This window comes from Strix uralensis, chromosome 4 (genome assembly GCF_047716275.1).
Source record: "Strix uralensis isolate ZFMK-TIS-50842 chromosome 4, bStrUra1, whole genome shotgun sequence".
NCBI lineage: Eukaryota > Metazoa > Chordata > Aves > Strigiformes > Strigidae > Strix > Strix uralensis.
This window is the reverse complement of record NC_133975.1, coordinates 46,015,524-46,037,009: the sequence shown is the minus strand read 5'-3', so window position 1 is coordinate 46,037,009 and position 21,486 is coordinate 46,015,524. Positions and strand designations below refer to the sequence as shown.

The window sequence follows — 21,486 nt, the reverse complement described above, 5'->3', positions numbered from 1 at the left end:
GAAAATACTAACAGACTCAGCTATTTTGGATATGATTAGCAGAAACAGCTCTACAACACAGAACTGTGAGAAGCTTCTGCAAGAAGAAATTACTTTGCCCCACTCTCTGATAGGAAAGGGACCAGATCATGATCTCAGTTACACTGTTGAAAGCATCAGAATAGATTATGTTCCACAGAACATGATTCTGTTCACCTCTGAAATCAACACATTCATTTCTAATGAAGATAAAATGAGGCAGATTGATCTAGCGCAAGAGAAGAGAAAGCCCATGAGGATCTTAATGCTTCTTCATAAAGAGAGAATCATCAGCTGGTTCAAAGTTAAAATACTCCCCACCATAAAATGATGTACATAATAAGCTGTAGCAAAGTTCTGCAGTATTATGACTCTGATTAAGCTAGAGTATATAACTTGCATGTCCAGATTATTTTAATGGGAATAAGTACTTGTGAATGAAATCTCAAAATTTTTCACTGTACTTCATTAACCCAGATGATTACAGATCAACACTGGTACCTGGTTTAAATGTGTCTTTATAGTGTCATGAAAACATGATGTACAGTCTAAAGTAGCATTCATCATGCCGTCACTAAAGTAAGTATTAAAAGAGCTTCAATATTCAAAATAAGTAAAACGTGCCAAATCTTGCAAGTCTTACATATATCCAAAGTTTCCCTTTTGTGTGATTTATCCTACTGCTACATAATTAATTAGGACTCAAAATCAGACTTCAAAAAAGAGAAGAGAAAAATAAAGGATGGAAGAGAACTGAATGAGATGATTGCACTGGTGGTCAAGACATTTGGCGTATCTACAAGTAAATAAAAAACCTTAGAGTTTTGATAAAGCTGATGATTGACATCATTGACAATAACTATTTGCACTTTACTTTTAAGATGAAATAGAGAAAAAAAATGGTATTTGACCCATAAATAGAAGAGAAAAGGTAATAATACATCCTACTAAAAAGAAATCCTGTGTGACAGATAAAGGGCAATTCAACACAGATTAAAATAGAAATATGTGGACTTCGATGAGTCACTGTTAATCAAATCCAACCACTTCATTAAAAAATTCAGTAGAAAAGGTATGGGAGATGTAACAGATGGGTTTAAGAGGTGTCATAATCATAATGTATGAGGGAAACCTGCAAATATGTTGATAAAGTGAACTTCATATATCCTGGTTGTAACACTAACAGAATATTGTTGGACCACATAGATGATATGACACTGCAATTGCTGCACTGCAATTTATTTACTAAGGAAAGTTCAAAATAAGCTGGTCAGGAACCAGGTTTTGTATTGAACAAGATTGGTAGCTTTTTGACTGTGACTGAGTGGTTTGATTTGTTCATTGTTGGACTATGAGTTACTGTCATCCAAAAAGGAAGAGTTTGGGAGCATCATCTCTGAAGGGAAGGCTGAAGGGAAGCAGTTTCTTATGGTCCCTTCATGTCACAGGACCCCTACACATTCCCTCACACAGGGGTGAGAGAGTCACAGCAAAGACTCCACAAGATCAGAGGGGCAATGGCAAACCTTTGAGGATGAAACACTCCCAAGAATGAAACAAGACCATGCAGAGCTTGCTGCAGCAATTCAGAAAGTCACTGAGTTGACTGAAGGCAACACTGGAACCAGGCATTCCCTCTTTTAGGACACTGGAGAAAGAAGAAATCTGTTCATATGAATTTTGAATTTCAATTCTGTTTTGCCTTTTAATCCTCACTTTCTTTAAATTTAAGTCCTCTATAGTTTATATCCCAATGAACTTCTTTTGAGATTTTTCACTTTCAAGAGTAGTTGTCTTTGGGGAGCAGAAAAAAAGATTGAGGCATATTTCCCTAACGTTTCTGGCTCACCTGGGATTCTTTCATAAATACAAACACAACAAAAATAAATTATTGGCAGACAGGACATTTATATTTATGGCTATTGCCTTAAAGTCATAATTGTGTTCTACTAAGTACGATTTAGCCATGCATAAAGAGAAGTTTGTATGTAGGTCCATACTATCTCCCATGGGAGAATACAATGTGAAAGGGAATAATTCATGAGATTCTCATGAGAATTTTCCTAAGAATAAAAAAAAGGGGGAGAAAAGAGGGAGAAGTTGGAAGGAAAAGAAGAGGGCAGATGTCAGGAGTCCTTTCTAGGAAATATGCTTAGCATTGTGGATAATCTGAAAACATTTGTGTCATCAATGGCTGAACAGCACTCTCCAGAATGGAAGGGTGCATGTTCTTTCACAGGATATAAGCTTTTAATGGCATCTCCATTATAGCCTTTTGGGGTTGCGGTTTTTTGTTGGGGGGGGGGGGGGGGACGAATATACTAGTAAGAGAATACAGACTGTTGAATGATTCAAAAAAAGTGAAAGTTGTAATCTGTAAAATAATTTTAACAAGATGAACAAATTAGAAGTTTTGAGAGAAAGATAATCTATAAATAACTTCAAAAATCCCAAAATGGAAATACTACATGCTTCCAGTGAAGGCAGCCTAAAGAGAGAGATATCATACGCTTTTATCAAAAAGTTGAACTACATTCTTTTAAAAAATTACTAATTTAAGTATGCTAGCAGATGTTAAACTTTATATGTGGACAAGTCATTTAAGTAGATCTTGTATAAATGAAAGAACAAAGGGCAGACATCTTGTAATAAAAGTGTGATTGCTGACAGGTATAGGGCAGAAGCTGAAGGCAAAACTTAAGGAAAAGGTCAGAACAAGAATAAAGTAAAATGAGATATAAAAACTGTTAAAAAAGTTAATGAACCAACATTTTAAAAAAAGCAATACTTATTGCATTTGCGAAAAAAATTCACTATTTTAAAATTTTCCATAACATAATTATTTTATATAATGAATAATAGGTTAGATAAAATACATTCAAAGAGGTAAGTGGAAAGACAGATAAAAGACTTAAGATGCAGAATAACAGCAGGAAAAAAAGGTCTTTCTAGATGTGTATCAGCAGAATGTCCTGTGATATCAATTCTGCAGTGAGTCACAGCACAATTATATTGTAATTTAAGTAAAATTTGCAGAGGAATACAATTTTTCATGGTTTCATTCAGATGGATGCTGATTATCCCTGACTCCCATCAGTTTCAATAAGAGAAAGATCTGTAGCAAGATGCATTACTTCCACAAATAGTAATCACAAGTATCATAAGAAGAGTTGAGGAGTACTAAGGACTTCTAAAATTACCAACTGGATATTATCAGTAACATTATTAATATCTGACCACACACTTGATTGCATTCTCTAAGTTATTTTACCATTTTTTGAATGCACTATTTAATACAATTTTCATGATCATCCTTGAAAGTCAAACAACATTTCTTAATATTTCTTTAAAATGTCTTAGAGTATATAACACTATTCATTATTTAAGACTGGCTCTTAGCCACTCCACAGTTGACAGCCTTAGACATATATACTATATACTTTCAGTAGAGGAGTAGAGTATTTTTCAACAAAATAGAAATTCAGCAGTCACAATTTGAGTTTAGACTTGGACTTCTTTGATGCTTCTTGTTACATTTTTCCATTTCTCAAAACACTAGGACATTATATTCTCAGTTTGTCCCTCCCTAAAGCAAATAGCTTAACTTATTGAGAACTGCATAGTGCAAAAACTTAATTTCTAAGTATGAGCCCTTGCTATGATTTACAAAATCACATTGTCACTACTGCTTAGTCCTAGGTATGTGCTGACTTCCAGTTATGATGATCTCTGACGCATTTTGCTGAAAAAGGATATTGATCTATCTTCCCAGGTTAGTGCTTGTCATGTTTTTCCAGAAAGTACTACTATTTACACAACATTATTAATCTCGAGATGCACGGATGTGGTTCTTGTATAAGTGAGTAAATTAATAATTCCCGGAGTTAGGCAAACATGATTGTAGTTTATAATATAGCCATAGTAAAGCCTAGAACACATTGCCTCTGGGGACATCTTAAATTATACAAGGACTTAGGGGTTTTGAATGTTTAAAATTGCCTGAATAAGTACAACACATTCTTTGGTGGTTAAATTGTGACATAAACTGGAGCACACTATGTTTCCCTCTGCATTTGTTACTTTGAAGTTAATATTTATTTTAGTACTAAATTCATTTTCCATAGTGAAGTATAAAACACCAGTCTTTTCTTCCCCAATTATTTCTCTTTTCCCCAAGGTTTTACTTTTATTACATTGCCCGAATGGATACTAAATTATGGCTACATAACAACCTTTAAGCAAATGCAAAACTGTAAGAACCGAACAGGGAATATATGATGAACAAGATTCAGAAAAATATGGAATGACCAAAGAAATATGGAAGGAAAAAAAAAAAAAAAAAAAAAAGGCAAAACAGACCAAACCAAGGGAAGATCTAGAAATAAATATAGGGGGATCAATCAGTGCAAACAGTGAAACATGTACAATAAATTTTGAAGAAAAGATACTCTGGGGAACAATTTAACTCAATGTCTTTATGCCCAGTCTTTTTTTTTTTTTTGCATCAGACTCCATTAACTCTTTCCTCCACCCTCTGTTAGTTTATCTACGGAGACATATTAGATGAATATCACCTATATATATGAGTGATACTAATTTTAGTGCCTTACTCCATGGATATTGGATCTGTCATTCTGTTTCTATATTTGAATCATAACTGAACTGTTAATATTAAAGGATTAAGCTGTAACATAATTTTTGCTTAAAAAGACTTCCAAGCATTTCAGTTCTCTTCAGAATTATGTGCTCCTGTAACTGGAAGCTTTTACTCCCTCAACAGCTCTTACTGTACCTGTACACAAAATCCACACACAGACAACATCTCAGCACTTTGCAGACCTTTCCTTTTACGTTTGTGGGGTGTCAATTCAGTACACTGTCACACATTCCTCCTCTCCTATTGAATACAAACAAAACTGGCCAATTCTAGCAATTTCAACTTTGCTTTGAATGTCTGATCACTACTGCAATCTGACTACAAATTGAGCATCCCATGAGTCTTCAAAAATTCCATACTCAACCCTCTTCCAGCTGTGATAAAATACTTCAGAAGTGTGCCAGGTTGGCCCTGGCTAATAACCAAACTCCAATCCAGTTGCTTACTTCGTTCCCCCTCCACTCTCCACAGCAGTACAGGGGGAGAAAATAAGAGGAACATGAATGACAAAGCTCATGGGTTGAGATAAAGACAGGGAGACTGCTTACTAATCATCGTAGTGGGCGAAACAGAGTCAACCTTAGGAAATTTAGCTTAATTTATTGACAACAAAAATAAACAAGTAATTACTAATTTGGGTGGTGGGAAACAAAAAGACATACATCATTAAAACAACAGCTTTCCTCCCTGTCTTCCCCAGGGTCAACTTCACTCCTTCACTCCCAACAGACTTATCCTCTGCCTGAATGGTGCAGAAGGTTGGAGGGGTACAGTCAATACACAGCAGTATCTCTTTGAGTCTCCTTTCTCCTCACCCTTTTTGTCTGCTCTAGCCAGGACTCTCCATAGTCCTTCAAGATAAACCTGCTTCAGTGTGGCTGCTGTGGATATCTGCTCCACCATGGAGCACCTCCTGCTCTTCCAGCCTTGGACTTTCTTCTGCTGTTTCTCGCTCTTTTCATTTTCTACTCCTCTCTCTCCCTCTGGTATTTTATGTCCTTTCTTTGAATGTTTTCCAAGAGCTGCCACAAGTGTGGCTGAGAGGCTCAGCTGGAACTGGCTGTGTCCAGCATGGGGCAGCCTCCGCCTCTTCCCTCAGAGGCTGCCCTGGCAGCCCCCACTGCCAACACTTGTGTACCTGCACCTGGCACAAGAAGTTTCTCTGTTGGTGTTTGGTTTTTTAAATTTTCATACTCAAAATGTATGTATCAGGCTTTGAAAACACTTGCTCTTTTCACATCTGCAAATACAGTCAACCGAACCTTTCCGTTTGAAACTAAGCTGTTAGATTCATTATTTCCATTCATCATTTGCCTTCTATTTCTCTGTGTCCAGATGCATGTTCCTGTTTCTATCTACAGCTCATGCCATGTATTATACTTAGAAGTGATTAGTAAGAACTCCAAATCATTATTTATGAGCATCATGAATATTTACAGAAAGCTAACAAATACCCCAGCAAGGAGCTTGTGAATGTGGGCAAAATACTTTTGAATGTCAATCATATGATTAACACCAAACTAGCAAAGGCAAAAATTATTTAACAGAACCTTTCAGAGGATGCTGGTTTCATCCTAAGCCTCTCAAGTGACTTAAAGCTGCCATTCAAGCAAGATGAGCTTTGAAACTGCCCCTTATTTTACAAAGCACCACTGTGAGAAAGCTCAATCTACAAACAGAACTAATGTAAAAACAGGAAACAAACCAAAGGTGATGTGTGAGTACAATTGACAACTTGGAAATAAAAGCATTCATAAGAAATGAAATAAAAAAAACCAAAGTAGATATTTGATTGTAGTGATATTCCACACACGTAACAGTTCCAGTGATTCTGGACTCACCTGAGTCAGAGAGAAAGCACATCTCATGATGTAACAGTCTGTCCACATTTATAACTTTGCTAATATAAAATAGTCAAAACAAAGTAAGCATACCCACAAGCAAACAAAATACAGCTGAAAGATTATTTTCAGAGTTTTGTCAGAAGGTATAATTATGTTTCTCATTTTCTCTTTTGCTCCATATTTTGAGGTCATGGCAAAGTTAGGTGGCAAATATTTGCCTTCCTACAAAAAGATTGTAAGGTATACTAGTATTCACTGGTGATTTTCTGAGAAGTACCATATATACTGCTGAATATTTGGAGCAAAACAACAGATTTTGTAGTAAAACACTTGTTTTGGAAAAAATACATTTTTATTGAAATTTTAGAAGATTGATTATGATCTGTTCACAGTAAGTCACTATGCATTTCTTAAAATGTTCATTTCACAGATTTTTTTTTTTTCTTTTAGATGTTTGAAGACTGTATAATCCTGAATTAATAACGCTGACTGTATTTTGGGCTGCAATTTTGTCTTCATATACTTTTACTGGTATATTTATTCTTTTAAATGATTGGTCTGTTAAAAATTATTTCTCTGTGTTTAACAACAAGGGTTTGAATACACAGCAAAATAAAACCAGACTGAGTTTGGCAGACATATCATTTCCATTTCTTTTCTTTAAAATGTCAGGAGTATGGAGCTTGTTACATATCACTTCTCTATTCTTTATGAAGAGTTTTGATAATAAGCTGTTAAATAGAGCTTTCTCTTACTTACATTGATATCTTCCAAATCTAAGCTATTCAGAACGATATTGTTCCTCTTCCAGATGATGGGAGGTCTCAGGATCCCCTGGATCGCACAACTTAAGACAGCACTTTGTCCCACTGTTGCTGCAGTGGTGCTTAGTTTTTGATCTTCAGGCAGACTCAGCTGAACTACCTCTGCAAAAGATATATTGTTTGTAAGATTAATTAGCAGGCAGTTTCATAAGGTTAATTAGGATGCAGTTTTTGTACACTGGTAATTTAAGGATTTTAATTGGAATCAAAGCAAAAAGAACTCCCAACAACCACAGGAAATTCAGAGTATTTCAAATAAAGGTCAGCATGACATTTCAATTAAATTGACTGACAAGTATCACCCTGTAAGAAGAGAAGCATTTAATGTGAAAATTAATTTCCGAGGTAAGACTGTAATAAACATGACAGTGTATCTGAAGTCAGACACCAGAAGTTATTTGACAGTTAAGGCCAATGTAGCAGAGTAGTCAGCACCTTCATCTGAACTAAAATGGCAGTACTGCTGCAACAGTCATTCACATGAGTTCATCTTCAAAAAAGAAAAATACAAATGGAGCTTGGAGTACAAAGCACACTGGACTGAGACTGAAATGGACAACAAAATGAATTCTGCATTCAGAACATACAATTAATATGGGGCTTTTTCCTTGATATCAGTGAAAACATAGTTTCCAGATCAAACTGACATTAGTAATCTCTCTCATTTCAGTCTCAGAAGAATATGCATTAATCATAGTCCAAACACATTAATGTAATTTAAAAAAAACCCCAGTGTTAAGTAATTTCTACATTTCTCTAGTCAAACATGATTCTTTTTACAAGTGCAGAAATTCAGAACCAGAATAATAAATAGTTGCGTACTTGAATAAATCTCTCTAAATGCAGGGGGGAAAAAAAAAAAAAAAGAGAAAAAGAGGGGAATAAACAAAAAAGAAAAACTGGAAAAAAATGGAGCACTTTATTGCACCAATTCCCAAACTGCTCTCTCTGCCAAGGAACAGAAGCAACAACCACGACAGAAGTACAGAGTACAATACTGTGTAACAGTTAAAGACACACCTGAAGCAAATGCAGTGCGTCATCTGAAATACTGTGAATTATCTCAATCCACAAATATTTGCTGCTTATGTTTTGCATTCACTGTGCAACACAATAGAAATTGCTAGTGTTGATAAGCTATTTCAGAAGGCTTGCCAAGCCTTAGTATTAACTAAAATACCCCAATGTAAAATATCTGTAAAACGGTAAATTTAGAGGAAGCAATTTCAAAAGGGTGTCATAGGTTTTCATTTGGGGTTAAAGCACGTGTGTTTTGTTTTTTCTTCAAGATAGACAAATTGCTAACACATTTAGAAGCAAAATCATTAAGAATACATAAACACTAAGAAACCATGTTCTGCATGATGCATGTGTACAAGAAAATTCAATCAATATGGGAAATTTGAGGAACCTAAAATTGTTTTTTCACATTCATAGTTATTGTTTGAACCACAAAGAAATTCCAACATTGCTCTTGAAAAGTATCCAGCATTTCTAAAATTAACACCGGTGCAGCAAATTCAAACTCACTTAATGTCCTGTGAAAATGAGGACAGTTTATGGCATGGTATGTGAAACATCTAAAAAAAAAGTGTGAGTGCAACACAAATTTTGTAAGTTTTTTAAAAAAAGTAAAGAAAATACTAATGAAATTAAATTCAGTATAAACAAATATGCTGGTAAATACAGAGTATGCAGCCTTAAAAGGAAAAGTATTTTTATATTTCATTTAAGGAAACCTTTGTCATTCAATTTTGGAACAAATCTACTTGATGCAAAAACAAGCGAATAAAATTAATATTAGTAGAGAAGTACTCTCAAGCCTTTCAACTTAGCACTATTTTTGACTGCCTCTGGTATTTTATATTGCAAGAAAAATAATGCATGACTTCAGGAATTACCTTTGCACCATAACACAAACTAAAACCAAAGTAACTGAACAGATTTCAAGAAGAAAAAACTAAATTATGTGAACATCCATGTTCATTTCAATCCAAGGGAAAAAAATTCTAATTTTTCAGGTTAACCAAAAGTTCATCGTTATTCAAGTTTTCAAGTAATCTTTTAAAAATTCAGACATGTGATGGGAGTCCAGACTTTCTCCGAAACTTTCTCTGCTAATCTATGTATTAAAAAGCTTTAAACAGCTCTGATATTAATAGAAGACCACTTCAAATCTATGTCCCACAACTCATTTGGACAATTACATAAAAAGAGTGATACACATTAATTTGATGACACTGTATACTCTTCTCTCTTATGTAACTGCCTACAGGTTAGAGGCTGAACAGCTGAGTTGTCTTTTCACTTGTGTTGTGCCTGATTAAACATAAACTATTAAAATTCTATGTTAGGAATGATTGTGTCATATTAGACAAAAGAGCTGTATAGGAATTGAAGACCATCCAAATAGTAATTTTTCCACTCATCTGCTAAAGCATGAAAAATCTCTAGGTTTTTTTATCTTTGATTTTTTAAGGAAACTACAAAAGGCATCAGGTATTTATTCTTTAATTACCAAATCACTTTCATATAAGAGAGACATTAATCCTTCCATTACTGCAAAGCAGTAGCCTATAAGCAAGCTAAGATCCTTATAGGTTGTTTTTAGCCTCATAAAACCAGTACTTTGTAATCAACACAATTTTTTTTTCCAAAATGCAAGCATCGGAGAGGCATCTCAATATCTTTGGGAAAGAAAGCTTTGTTGTTCTATAATTAAAGGCAATGGTTCATTTTTGTGACATTAAAAACTTAAATTTACATTTAGACCCCAAAAACCCCTGATTCTTTTCTTTTGCAGAAGGAATATACTGTGACTCAAAATTCAAGTGATACTGCCCACCAGCATGCAAAAATGAGACTGACTTTCTTTTTCTAAGTAGATGCATTACCTGACACAATTTATTACACTAAGGAAAATGAAATGTATGAAATAAGTTGAATATTGCGCTATTTACTGTAGCTTTTAAAATTTACTGCATCATCAGAATAATTTCAGCTCCTATGTTACAAGAGATGGTTCTTCAGTGACACTATCATGCAGACTTCCTGAGATATACCTGCATGGCTACTGAATGATTCAAAACTTCTAGTCGATAACTGACAGTACAACTATTTTGGCTTTTTTATTGAATTCAGTATGCAAACATCTCAAAAGGTAGGTAAATATTCTGGTAGTCCATTTATAAAGGGGTAATTATCTGTGTTTTCCAAACTTACTCTTTAATTTAGGAAAGTCATGAAGTAATGGTCATGAAAAATACTATATATGTTACATTATAACTTTTCTTATTTTCTAAAGATAAAACTATTGCATATATTTTCTCCTTAGTGGAAAAAAAAAAAAAAAAAAAAAAAGAACCACCCAACCCAAAAAGTCCTAAGCTGACAGAGTAGTACCTGGAGCAGAGCTCTTTAGCAGGTAAGTCCCTGAAAATCCCTGTTCATGAACTGTCTGCTTCCAGGATGGAAGAGGCAAACAGTGGTGTGGGGGGAAGGGTGTGGTGTGTGCAGAGTGTTTCCAGGTGCACAGGGCAGCACCTCACTCAGAGTCCATGCTCCATGACATTCCTTTGGAAACAGAAAAAATAGGCCCAGGAACCAAATGATGCATTTAACATCTCTTCTCCCTGAAAGAAATAAACCTGTTTGAGAGCAAAGACTTTTGCTAGAGACTGAAGCCAGGGCACTGGGAGATATCACCTACTAGGATGACTCCTAGTTTTCTCTCCACGTTGCCCTTATAGAGCAATGATAATCTTTTCAAGTTCAGACTCACACATTTTGTTTATTTGATTTCAAATGAAAAAGCAGAGTAAAGGTTTAGAAAAATTGGAAGTGAAATGAATTCAGTTTACTAATACCAACACCAAGCAAAAAATAAATTTGGATACTGTTGGTTACAGAGCAAGTAATATTATATATAAGTAGCCAGTAGGTTTTGCCTTTTATACCTTGCTGTTATCAGAAGTGTAAATAATCTATTATGGTATACAGTATTAATAAGTTCACTTGTAACTCCTCCAGATTCAATATCAGTCTGATGCACATCCCTGGTTCTTAACTACAAAAAGTCACTGGGTATGTTTTTCAGATAAAGGGAGAAAGGTAAAGAAAACCCCAAACTATTTAAATAAAAGCTAGAGGTATAGTTAGGAGATGTGGACAACACAATAGGTTACAGACAGCTGTGTAGAAATATCGGGTTGGAAGTAATACAAAAAGAGGTCATTATAAAAGAGGACAGAAGTGGTGAAATCAGAGTAAGTGTTAGCTACTGAGAAGATATTTTAAAACATTAACACTGACCAGAAAAAAAGAACTCTTACTGAAGAGGCTCAGAAATACCCAAGATTAAAAAAACATTAATGGTTTAAATGTAAAACACTCCTGTGTTGGTTGAGGAAGGCGTGTTAGATGGTTGAAAGGGTTTGACAAATCTCCTGGTTGCTACAGCCATTCTACAAACTCCCCTACCCCTCATTCTGCTTAATGGTACCGAGTCAAGTTCTTCCGGTTCCCTCTCATTATTTTGCATTACTGAAGCTATCACTGTGTTTGATCCAGCATGAATTCATCCTTCTTGAGAACACAGGAAATAAAACTGTACACAATAGTTTGAATAAAAAAGTGCAGTGTATCAACTAATCCATGTCTTTTCCCAAAAGACTACAGTAAATATCTCTAGAATGCAATTGCCATTTTCATATTAATCTTATCTGGTTCCTCACAGTTGCCCTGTGATTGACAGGTCCACACAACTTTCTTTAACTCTGCTCTTTCCAGTAGATTAGTTCTCAGCTTGAAGTATAATTTCTTACTATTAACCAAGTATAAGATCTTACACTTTGTAACATTACTTTTCATCTCACTTCTACTGTGCCAGGCTTCAAGGCTGTCCAGTTCCTCTACTATAATAATCTAACATTTGTCTGTATTGATGATGACTCCCAAATCCTGGTCTCTGAGAGATTTCTCTTGCTTTTTTTTTTTTTTTTTTTTTTTGGTCAAGGTATTAGTGAAAGCATTAAATAAGTTTGCTTCCCAGGTGGTCACTGGAGAACTTCACTAACTCCTTCTCAAAGTGATATTTTCCCATTTCACTGAACCCATACCACCTCCCTTTCAGCTAGCTCCTTATTGATTTTATGATTTCTCTACTAACTCCCAGTATTTTAGTTAATTGGACAGGTTCTCATGTGGCTTCATACCAAGTGCTTTACCTAAAATGATGAAAGTACTTCTTTTCTCATTGCTTCCCTTTAGTTATCTAGAATCTATGTTATAGACCTACTATTATTTGTCCTTCAGTTAAAATTAGATCAAATTAAGATCAGCTTTTCTAATTTTCTAAATATTTTCTGATATAAATATCTTTCTGAAGTATCTTCAGAACTTACTGAAACCAAATGCAAAATAACATCACTCCTACTGAATCAGCAAAGGAATTGGATAATTATCAGACATCTCCTATTTTTTGGGGTATGTTTTGTTTTGCAATATATCGTATTATTGATATACATCACTACATACATCATTGTTACTCTGTTTTTTAAGCTTAAAGTATTTGTCCATCTCTATCGCATGTCCCATAGGCAGGAAATTTTGGAAAATATAGACAATACAATCAAATAGCTATCCCTAAATAGCTTACAACCTAAAATACATGAAGATATACACAGTGAGTGTGTTCACTTATAAAGCTTTTAGCTCCACATGCAGCTTACCTTAGGAAAATTCTTAAAATTTATTGACCACTACCAGTGAAATCAGTTAAGCATAAATAATTCTGAGGAAGTTATTACAATAGTGTGAATGATGATCAATTAGCATAGAGTGTAAGTGCTTCTATTTTCTTAGTTTGCCCAATATTTAGTAATTAAACTGTGAAAGGCAGAGAAAAAGAGTTTTCAAAGCTGACACTTTGCAGAAATATCCCAACATCAATAGGGATAAATCAATAATGGAACCTTACTTTAAGCATTATTTTTTCAAGAGACATACTCTTGAAAGAGTTGGGTTGTCATTCTTCGTATAAGACAAACTATATCAATATTCTTGTAAATCAACAGATAAAATGACATCACTGTATTTTTAAAACATAGCAGGAGGGGTAGGGTAATGCTAGGGAAAAAAAGAGTGATAGCTGTGCAGTGTTTTGATCAACCTTTCTGTTATCTTATCTGAAGTACAATGGACTGATGCACATAGCATGGACCATTCTGATGCTCTAAATTAAGCAGATTTATAAAAAGAGTTGTTACACTTGGACATATTTGAGTTTTCTGAAGAAGTTAAAGAATAGATAGTAAAATCTGGGCTATTTCAGTTCTTTCCCTATACATGAAAAAAATCTTATCTCCAACTCCTTTGATGGCCAGTCTGTAGGGGACTATACACAATCATAAAACTCATTTGTGATCTTAGAATACCAAATCAGGCTAGTAGGAGGAGAAACACAGAAGCATATGAAATTTCTTGAGATTAAGTGGTTCCTTTCTGTATCTTATGACCAGTAAAGAAAAGCCACAATATCACTCTAAATAAAAGTTTTTGAAAGCTTAAAAGTATGAGAAAATGTTATATTTGGACTTTGTATATCACTATATATTTGATTATCTATTAAAGGGGGGAAGATTTTATGCAACTGTAGACTGCTTCGGTTAATTTAATTTCATTAACAAATGTACGATTTGAACCTTCTCGTATACTTACATAAGTTGTGTGTACTTATTCATAGCAGCCACAAAACACTCTTCTGAGTCTAAACTAATGAATATTACGCAGACTGGTACCCACTATCTAAAATTAAGACCACATAAAGCCTGTATTTGTTTTGTTTGCCTATTTCAAACCTAATTTAAAAATAATCACCTTTTAAAACCAAGCAAAGAAGCCTTTTTCCATGGACTACAGTAAACTCTACTTAATGGATAACATTACTTGGTGACTTGAAATAGCTGAAATGCAGGTAGGTAATGTGCCTTTTCCTCTTCTGGCATTGATCCCACTTTCCTCAAAATGACATGACAAAAGCTTTTTCATCAGTGTCATTTTGCTCTTCTTTTACAGCAATTTTAAAATCAGCACACATCTTCATTAGCATGGCTAATTTTGTCATTTTGTGCTGTATCTTCTGCTTTGAATTTGTTGTAAACATATTATTTGCATATTTAGTAGAATGTTTCAGTATGAGAAGTAACAGGACATGGTTCATGAGTGGCTGTTCTCTAGGGTCTTATGCCAGCAAAGGAGTCTCTGTTCTCATAATCCAACAGCCCACACAAGGGAAAAAGCATAAATAACTTTTTCACGACTCCTTAACATTTTACTGCAGAGCTTGGACTAAAATTCAGGAGGTCTTATTTCCAGACTTATGGCCAGCATAGAAGAAGATTCTATTTTTATATGGTTGTTATTGAAATACAGTTGTTATTGAAAACCAAAAGCTCTTAACAGACTTACCATTAAAATTAACATTTATTTATCTTTCATCTATGCTAAAAAAAGACATGAAAATAATTTTTTATTGACAATTATAATATTGAAATAGCTCATGTTTTCAGGAAGTCCTGTACCAATTCCATAAAGAAAATTAACAGAAACCGTAAAAGAAAACACAATCCTGTCTGCATTTATTTGTAATATGAGTCAATGAGATTTAATGGAGAGTGATTTATAGGTCATGCTAGGAAACATTTATTTTATGGAAGAACTTAAAGTTTCCCTGAAAGACAAATGTGAAGCAAAAAATCTATGCCTTCTATTTCTTCTTACAAATATGGAATGCAGTATTCTTTATTCAGATAAAGAATGTTTCAGGATTTAAGAACCAGGAAAGTAGAATATGTCAGCTGACCTCTTGCTTTAGTGAATTGAGAATCAAATTCTTTTATTGTGGAAACAGCTTTCATCTGATTTTGTTAGGACCAAAAACGACCACATAAGCAAAAGTCATTAAAAAAAAAAAAAATTAAAAAATCAGCTGAAGTGAATAAAAGGACTAAATAAAATATAGATTATTATATCTTACAGAAGTTTATAGATGTCTGCACTAATACACTCTTTACCATTAAAGCAGTCCATAGTTTTTATTGGTTCTCTGAAGTAGGAATAATGAATGTAGACTGTAAGAAGTAGCTCAAGGACTTTATGACACTGAGAACTTGAACATAAAATAGTAGATAAATTCAACAGTAGGGAAAGTAGTATACAAGAGCAAAAGCAATCCTTCAAATCTAGATCAATGGGCTGTAAATTGACTTGGCAGAAGAGAGACAATGGAGTTATGATAAGTAGTTTTATCAACTCTGTCCTCTTTATTAGAGAAAAATTCAATTCAAAGATTAGTAATTCTTAGGAAAGGAACTAAAATCAAACAAAAAACCCGTAATTTTGTCCACATGGTTTGTCTACATGAATACCATATGCAGCTTTGTGTCCGCTGCAAATTAGATAAAAACTCAGGAAAAACAAGCATGATAAGCGTATAGAGCAGTTTAAATCTGAAAAATGCTCAAACAGGCTTGGATTTTTCTTTTACAAAACAGATGACGTAGAGGGCTTTGACAGAATTCTACAAAATCATGGTTGTCATGGAAAAGCTGAAAAAGATAGTGATGTATTTTTGTTTCTTCTAAGAGTGGAAAGCCATCAAAAGAAGCAAGTGGGAGGCCAGTTTCAAAACAAAGGACAGTAGTTTTCATGCTTGAGTGATAGATCTGAAAAAACTGTGTGCTAAAGGTGGATTCCAGAAACTTACATGTGCAGGAAAAGATCGCACAATCACTTGGGAGAGTATGAACAAAGTATAATGATATTATTCTTACACTTCTCTAGACAGTAACTTAAGTCCATGGTTGAGAGAAACTGTTGGACTAGTTGGGCCTGGGACCAGTACAGCCATTTTTATAGTCTTAAGGCATGCTTCTTTATTTTACATGGAATTCACCCAGCAAATGTGATTTCTAAGTTTTCTTTAGTGTTTACATGCCCTAGCTTTAACTAAGTGAAACATGATTTAAAGTATTTTAACAGTTTTAATGAAAAAAGTAATTTAACTGTAATGAAGCTGAATTAATAAAGAGTATGTACTACCTCCTGAAAATCATTTATTCAGTAGGTGAACTCACCCTTCTGATATTTTTAATTGCTTTTAACAGAATTATCTCTAAACGGCAAAGAATCTTTTCAGCATTGCTTACATATTACAAATACTTGTTTTAACTATTTTTTTAAAAAATGTGAATGATGGCAATCATTATGAAAATCAGCGATAATCACTTTTTGCTAATTTCTCATGACAAAAGTAAAACAAAATTTCAAAGCTTATTATACATGTGTTTTAAATTTAATTCTTACTTAAATTAAATGAATTTCACTTGCTCTGTCCATTGAATCAAACTCCTTCTCAAGACCTTGTGTTTCTCACAAATCTGCACAGCCTAAAGCACTCAAGTTATAAATGAGTGCAACATGGACTATAATGATTCACTTAGGTCTTTGTTAAAATCAATAAAACATATACTTTCACTTGCTCTGCAGGGCACTAGGATCATTAAAAATAGTTCAGAAGCATCATTCATGGAAATATGAGGAGTCAGTGATTCTTTCAGACTCTCTTGTCATCATATACAGAAACACAGCATGTTTCTATGCAGCTGTGGGCTGCACCTCGTTTAATACATCACACAAGATGAAGAATTGCCAGAAGTGCAGTATTAGCAGCACTAACTGACAACCCAAATATATTCATCAGGTTTCTCAGGTGACCACCCTATCATGGTTACTTTGAATCAACACCTGAACCAGATAAGACAGTTGGAGAATTGCTTTTTGGACAGGAAATATGTGAAATAAGAAACTTGTAAAGATATAGCATTCAAATCTGGCTAAAGACACTTTGGAAAATATAAAGAAATACCTATATGTATTAGGGTTTGCCTAATATTCTTTTATCGGTACTACAGGAATACTAGGTAAATTTGAGCATGTTTTGAAAAGTATCACTACTGCTTACGGTAAGGATATTTACAGTAGTGCAGATAAAGGGTTCGCCCTATGGATTGGCTTGTTATGAGAATCCTTTGAAGTTGCAGAAGCCATTCAATTCTTATGAGATTTTTTTCAGCCTAGAGGAAAACACGGGCCAAGAAAGTCAACTTGCAATCTATATGGCTTCAAAGTCTTCTCTTGCAGAGGAAAACACTGTCAGTCTGTTTCTCACAGACTATTTATTAGGGATAAGCAAAACAAAGCAAACTTTGCATATCCTGACTGACAGACTAGTTCTTTCTCCTTATGAAGAAGAACGGAATTCCAGCTTTTATTAATTTACATCTCTTGAAGAGACAGTAAATGAACTGGTAAATAATAAATCTCTCAGCCTCCTGTTTCTACTATCATCTCGCCAGACTGAAACTGCCTGCCCAACCTTAACGTATCCTCTCAATATGTTCTGTAACTGATTTTATGCATCATTCAATGAATCCTAAGGGAAATTTCAAAGTTATTGTGACAGGTTAAAATTTGATTTGATGCATGTTACTGGAATTGCTGATCTGAAAGCAGTCAGATATGGTATCTTAGGTTTATGTGTATATATAAACTTGCAACTTTTATAGACTCAATATTCAAAGTTATATAACAATATATTTCTAGCCAATAGAGTTGTAGCAAAAATTAATTTTAAAGTCTGTTTAGAAGAAAATCTCAGAATAAAGAAAACACTAATTTCCTAATAACTTATTGCCATTTTTAGACTTCAATCCCATTTTAAAGGCTATACTTAAGATTAGTAAGATATAATTAAAACATTTGTACACTAAAAATATTTCCAAAAGCAACAGAAACCACAGCAGTCCAGAAAATATGATAAATACTCTCACCTAGAATGCTACACAACTGTTTAAGAAAATATGCCAAATGACCTATTCCAATCATACCTGTCTTGATATGAGAGGATATGACACCCACAGCTAAGACATCTTACCTGTCCAATCGTTTGTAAGAATACACTTATTCACTGTGCATCCATAGCATTGCAACAATTTCTGGTGACATTTTCTTAAACAGAGTTGTTCTTGCAGCAATAGTTGCTTTTTAAAAATCCATGAAAAATGTTTTTTTCTATTTTAAGATAGGAAGAGAGCATATGCTAAGAGTGGCCTGTGCAAAAATAAAGCAGATCATTGAGCTATATTAGCATATGTACCTCAAATGAGATACATTAGCATTTCAAAAAAACTCATGGACTTGTAACTAATTTTCTCATTTAGTGTGCAACATTTAGCACTTTACACTAACATCCATTGTAAATTCAGCAGAGAATAAGTGGTTTTGTTCAGAATATGGAGAATAAGATGACTCTCAACAACAGCACTGTCGTTGGTAAATAAATGCTGACTGTGCTTGAGGTTTAGATGTTTTCTTTTTAAAAAGAAAAATAGTTCTTGTTACGCTAGTATATTGTTAATAACAGCTGTTGAAGAATTGGTCTTAAATGTGTAGGTTTTTAAAAACAGTAATATCAGGAAACAAGATTACCAACTATTGATGCAAATTGATGGGATGTTAAATTTAGTCACATAACTTTCTGTGGAATCTCAGTGTTTAATTTTCTGAAGTTAATATTTATAGATGCACATAATTGAACTTCAAATCTTTCAAAATTGCAGTGATGAGACTTTGCAGCGGTGGTGAGAAAGGTATTTAAGAAAGATGTACAAAAGAGGTAAAAATCACAGATGAAAAGAAAAAAAAAGCATATAAAAAAGATACTAACAGAAATTCTGGAGGTTACTTAGGTTGAATGAAATTTTCCATGTTGCTATTATTTACATTCATTTTTAGCTGTGCTTACACATTCCGGAAGGGAGAAAAAGAAATATGACGTAATCTATCCTGTTTCTTCTGGGGGGGTGGGGGGTGGGGGTGTTCATCTTTGCCAAATGTAATGCACCATTCCCAAAACATCTCTCTAATTTTCCTTATCACATTAACATCAACTTCCTTATGCACATCACCAAGTGTCTGAACAGCTTCAGTTTGATACTTCTATGCATCCTGTCAACTTCTATGCATTTCCCCAAGTTCTTCATGACATGTTTCTGTGCACTGGAAATTACCTACACCAGGAATATATATTTTAAAATATATTTTAAGGATTTTTTTGTATATTTTGGAAATGCTGACTATTATAGTGAGTGAACCTATGGAAGAAATGTAAAGAAAGATATGTTTGCTTTCTACAGTCACTGTCAATATATTCTTATTTCATTAGACTTATAAAAAAACAGAGACAGGTACCTGGAGCCCTAAACTGGGAATGCCATGGGCCTATATGTGATTGCACAGATATCGCTGTCTTCAAATTATGATTATATTTAATTAGAAGGGCAGAAAATAGTCAAGTGAAAGTCTGTTTTGCTTGTTTTCTTACTTATGCTTCTTCAGTTAAATATCAGTGTGATTTTGGTTTGTTTCCAAAAGAGAATTATCAACAACATTGCATTTATTCATTGAATTTTGGGTTAATTGTAAATTTAGTAGCTTACTTTTCAGTTTTGGAATGATGTAGTCAGAAACAAGTAGTGTGAAGGGATCATTCTGCTGAAGAGAACATTGAATGTTCCTGTGCTGTACCAGAATCTGTAATGAGCAGCAACAACAACTTCAGAGAAAAGGGGGCCAGATCAAACTACAGACTCCCACAACAGAGCTGTACTTGCAGCTGTGAGCAGCCTAAGCAATGCTTCTGAATACCCCAACTCAAGTGGAATTTATCATGGTAGATAAAAATCTTAAAACCAGGATACTTTTCCCCAGGGAAATGCTCCAAAAAATACTGATAATTTGATGCAATCTGTTCCACTCAAAAGACAAATGATTCCTTTTCAATGATAACTTCAAAACCAATTTCCCTTCTGGAAAAAAAAAATATGAAAATGATAAATCATAGAAAGCAAACAAGGAGGTTGACATCCAACAATCTCAGTGTTTAACTGCAAATCAATAACCACTTCAAAAAATATCCATTCAAATTGTATGTATACACAACCTTACACAACATTGTTATATTTAAATGCAGTATTTTGGCAGCTTCTCTCATTTACTTCCATGTAAAAACTTAACAAATCTTTGCTTTATCTTCTAGTAGCTTTCCCAGCTACACATAGGCTCAGATGCATTTAGAATAGGCTTCACTTTTTTCTTTCTTTCTTTCCACTGTCTTTTCTTTCATCTCTTCTTATTCTCATCTCCTTTTACTTCTCCCCAGCCCTTCTTCCCTTTTTATTTCTCTACCACATTACTCACACTCATTGATCCTATTAGTTCTACTTGTCCTTTGTTAAATTTATTCACATATACTATTTATGCAATAACTCTATAGATATTGAAGTGAGCATCAGCCAGTTTCTTTTAGATCTGGAATTAATTTATTTGGATTTATCACTGAGTGGGGCAAGGGGAGTGGGGTTTGTGGTTATATCTACCTTGTGGCTTGGGGACACAACTTGTGTTTGCTAAGTCAGAGTTTGTAGGGATGCACCCTTGCCACTTCCTGCCTAGGTTTTGGGCAAGATGCACCTGTTTCCACATGTACATCTCCTCATGTATGGGAAGAAGGGACCTGTAATATTCCAGTAAATATACTAGTCTGGACAACAGGGAAATCATGACAGTGAGCACTTTATTTTACATTCAATATCTTATCTCAGATATTTTATTCAGATTTAGATCTTATTCTGAACAATAGTACACGCTTTAGAAGATGTTACCATACTATAATTTGCTGTCAGAACAGCAGGAGTATATACAGTTAAGTACAGAACTATTAACCGGATTGTTTTCTATTGCTACTAACCTTTTAATTTGTTCCAAGATGAGTAAAAGATTATTTTCAAAACCCTGATCACTGATACATTAGCCAGTATAAATCAATACTAAATAACTACTTAGACTCTTCCATTAGTGTATCAAATACATATCAATAAGTGTGATTATGTCCTTGTGCATCCTGTAGAGGTTGTCTGCCAGAATCCTGCCATGGACCCAGACACTGGGTCCCCATGACTTTTAGACTTCTACAAACCAAAGAATCTAGAAACTCCTCTTTAGATCACACTTTTCTGATCTTCCT

The 21,486-nt window shown here is 34.3% G+C and overlaps 1 protein-coding gene across 2 annotated transcripts in view; it reads right to left on the bottom strand.

Moving 5' to 3' along the window:
* Positions 1–21,486, bottom strand: part of FSTL5 (follistatin like 5) — a 333,775-nt gene that overhangs the window by 95,634 nt on the left and 216,655 nt on the right. For both annotated transcript variants that reach the window (XM_074866563.1, XM_074866564.1), the window contains exon 7: positions 7,279–7,445. In XM_074866563.1, coding sequence (XP_074722664.1) covers positions 7,279–7,445 — 167 coding nt within the window. The remainder of the gene's footprint in view (positions 1–7,278; positions 7,446–21,486) is intronic.